General features: G+C 47.5%; 1 protein-coding gene across 1 annotated transcript in view; it reads left to right on the top strand.

Moving 5' to 3' along the window:
* CFAP52 (cilia and flagella associated protein 52) overlaps positions 1 to 3,411 on the top strand; it is a 66,813-nt gene that overhangs the window by 48,973 nt on the left and 14,429 nt on the right. The window contains exon 9 of the mRNA XM_017849236.1: positions 1,346 to 1,494. Coding sequence (XP_017704725.1) covers positions 1,346 to 1,494 — 149 coding nt within the window. The remainder of the gene's footprint in view (positions 1 to 1,345; positions 1,495 to 3,411) is intronic.

Raw genomic sequence — 3,411 nt, 5'->3', positions numbered from 1 at the left:
CTCAAAAAAAAACAAAAAAAAAACAAAAAAAAAAATACAAGTAATCCAAGGGCGTATTTATCTCAAGAAATGTTATAGGTGTCTACTTGTCTCCAAACTGAGGTAATATACATTAAATATGTACAGCTTTTTGTTTGTCAATTTTACCTCAATAAAGTGGTTTTTATTTCATTTCATTTTATTTTTAGAGGCAAGTTCTCTTGTCTCACTCTGTCATCCAGGCTGGAGTGCAGTGGCATGATCATAGCTCAATGCAGTCTCCAACCCCTGGGCTCAAGAGATCTTTCTTCCTCAGCCTCCCAAGAAGCTAGGACCACAGGCATGCGTCACTACACCCAACTAATTTTTATATATTTTTATTTTTTGTGTGAAGGGAGGGTCTCACTATGTTGCTCAGGCTAGTCTTGAACTCCTGGCCTCAAGAGATGGGATCCTCCCTTCTTGGCCTCCCAAAGTGCTGGGATGACAGGTGCGAGCCACCACATCGGGCCTCAATGAAGTAGTTTTATAGAAAAGACAAATGTTACTTAGTATCCTCCAGTCCACCAAGACTTTGTGAGAATTTTCAATCAGTTTATTCTTTTTGAGCAACTTTGTCCCAACCCTTCCTAAAGAGAAAGGACTACAAAGGATGGTCCACAGATGATGAGAGGGCATTACATACCATTATACAAGATGTGTCAAATGGTCTGTAAGACAATCATTAAGCCTTCCGATAATAAAAGGCATCCTTCCCTATAAGACAATCATTAAGCCTTCCGATAATAAAAGGCATCCTTCCCTATATTCTTTTTTTTTTTTTTTTTTTTTTTTTTTTTGAGATGGAGCCTGGCTCTGTTGCCCAGGCTGGAGTGCAGTGGTCCAATCTCGGCTCACTACAACCTCCGCCTCCCAGGTTCAAGTGATTCTCCTGCCTCAGCCTCCTGAGTAGCTGGGATTACAGGCATGTGCCACCACGCCCGGCTAATTTTTGTATTTTTAGTAGAGAGGGTTTCTCCGTGTTGGCCAGGCTGGTCTCAAACTCCTGACCTCAGGTAATCCACCAGCCTTGACCTCCCAAAGTGCTGGGATCACAGGCATGAGCCACTGTGCCTGGCCAAGTAGACAATTTTATTAAAATTTTCAAAAAGAAAAAGACAATGGTGCCAGAATTCATGTTTGCAGATAACCCAAAACCCTTCTTTGGTCTGTCAAGCCCCCTCGGTCTCCCAAAATGCTGGGATTACAGGTTTGAGCCACCGCGCCCAGCCTTTCCCTATATTTTTGTGAAACACATTTTGGTGTCAAATATGCGTGTGGGAAACTGTGTCTTTTATGGTTGCATCTCTTGATGGCTTCCTTGCAGTGGCACTGCTGAGCTATTTGCAACCTGTGCCAAGAAGGACATCAGGGTGTGGAACACATCATCCAACAGGGAGCTACTGCGGATCACCGTGCCCAACATGACCTGCCACGGCATCGACTTCATGAGGGACGGCAAGAGCATCATTTCAGGTAAGGTCCACACGTCAAGATCTGGCTCGGGGCTCCAGCTGCGGTTTTGATTCTTGTCACTCTCCTCCCATACTAGTCTCTACGCGTGGATAACCTAGAACAGCCTCCCACTGTCCTCCCCCTTCTTGCTTCTAATCTAGCCTCTCTTTGGAGTTTCCTTCCAGCTGGGAGACTTTCTGAGCTAGGAAGGGCCAAATAGCAATTTCTCCTCTCCCACATTGCTGCATATAGCATGTATCTTTCTCTCTAGTAGGAAGATTTAGAAATTCAATTTTGAAAAGGAATTTGTGGCCTCAGTGAGGACAGGGCCCCCCATGGGAGGACCCCTTTTGTTGTGTAAGAGATAAAAACCTGACTCAAACGAAGCAATGCCTCAACGGGAATTTATTTTTAACTCAATTTATTATTTTATGCCAAAGTCATTTAGCATAAATTATAGGCAGCATGATATTCCACCTCTAAAGACTTCAGCATGTATCTCTAAAAATATTTTCCTTTAAAACAGTAATTTCTTAGTATTGTCTTATGCTGAATCTATCTGCAAATCTCCCCAGTGCTCAGAAAGTACATATGCCGCTGCACATCAATGAAAAGTTCAGTGGATCTTTAGTGACAGCTATTAAAATGGTGATACCAGGAGCCCATCTCCCTCTCTCCCTCCCTCCCTCTCTTCCTCCCTTCCTTCCTTCTTCCCCCTCTTCCTCCCTCCCTTCCTCCCTTTCTCTCTCTCTCTTTCTTTCCTTTTTTTTGAGATGGAGTTTCACCCTTGTTGCCCAAACTGGAGTGCCATGATGCGACCTCAGCTCACTGCAAACTCTGCCTCCCGGATTCGAGCGATTCTCCTGCCTCAGCCTCCAGAGTAGCTGGGATTACAGGCATGCGCCTGCCTCAGCCTTCCGAGTAGCTGGGATTACAGGCGTGCACCACCACGACCGGCTAATTTTTTTGTATTTTTAGTAGAAACGGGGTTTCACCATGTTGACCAAGCTGGTCTTGAACTCCTGACCTCAGGTGATCCACCCACCTCGGCTTCCCAAAGTGCTGGGATTACAAGCGTGAGCCACCGCGCCCGGCCCTCACCCGTCTTTTCTTGGCCCTGTCTCCTCCTTGTTAGCGTCCCTACCCCACCCTGCGCATGTCTTCTCCACATGATGCTGCCAGGAGCTCTGGGCTTACCTTACATCTAGAGCGAAGGCAGCTCAGGACAGAAATCTTGGCGTCCTCACTGCCTCCCCTTTCTCTCTTAGGCCTACATCCACATCTCCTGATGACGCTCATTACATAGTACATCCAAGGTCCGTCACTCCTCATTATCTCCCCGCTTATCTTAGCCACCAGCATCTCTCCCCTAGATTGCTCTGGTACCTTCCTACCAGGTCTCCTTGCTTCTCTTCTCACCCAGCGTACTTTCCCGCAGTCTGTTCTCAACACAGAAGCCAGAAGCCAGAGGTCTGCTTTAAAATGTAAGTCAGGGCCGGGCGCGGTGGCTCACTCCTATAATCCCAGCACTTTGGGAGGCCGAGGCGGGCGGATCACGAGGTCAGGAGATCGAGACCATCCTGGCAAACACGGTGAAACCCCGTCTCTACTAACCACGCGTGGTGGCGGGCACCTGTAGTCGCAGCTGCTCGGGAGGCTGAGGCAGAAGAATGACGTGAACCCGGGAGGCGGAGCTTGCAGTGAGCCGAGATCGCGCCACTGCACTCCAGCCTGGGCGACAGAGCGAGACTCCGTCTCAAAAAAAAAAAAAAAAAAAGTAAGTCAGGGCCTGGCGCGGTGGCTCACGCCTCTAATCCCAGCACTTTGGAGGCCGAGGTGTGAGCCACCGCACCTGGGCCTGATTTACATAGCTAGGATTACAGGCATGCGCCACCACGCCCAGCTAATTTTTGTAATTTTTTTTTTGTTTTTTTTTTT

The sequence above is a fragment of the Rhinopithecus bieti genome, unplaced genomic scaffold, assembly GCF_001698545.2.
Source record: "Rhinopithecus bieti isolate Rb0 unplaced genomic scaffold, ASM169854v2 scaffold_31527, whole genome shotgun sequence".
NCBI lineage: Eukaryota > Metazoa > Chordata > Mammalia > Primates > Cercopithecidae > Rhinopithecus > Rhinopithecus bieti.
This window is presented reverse-complemented; position numbering and strand designations above follow the sequence as displayed.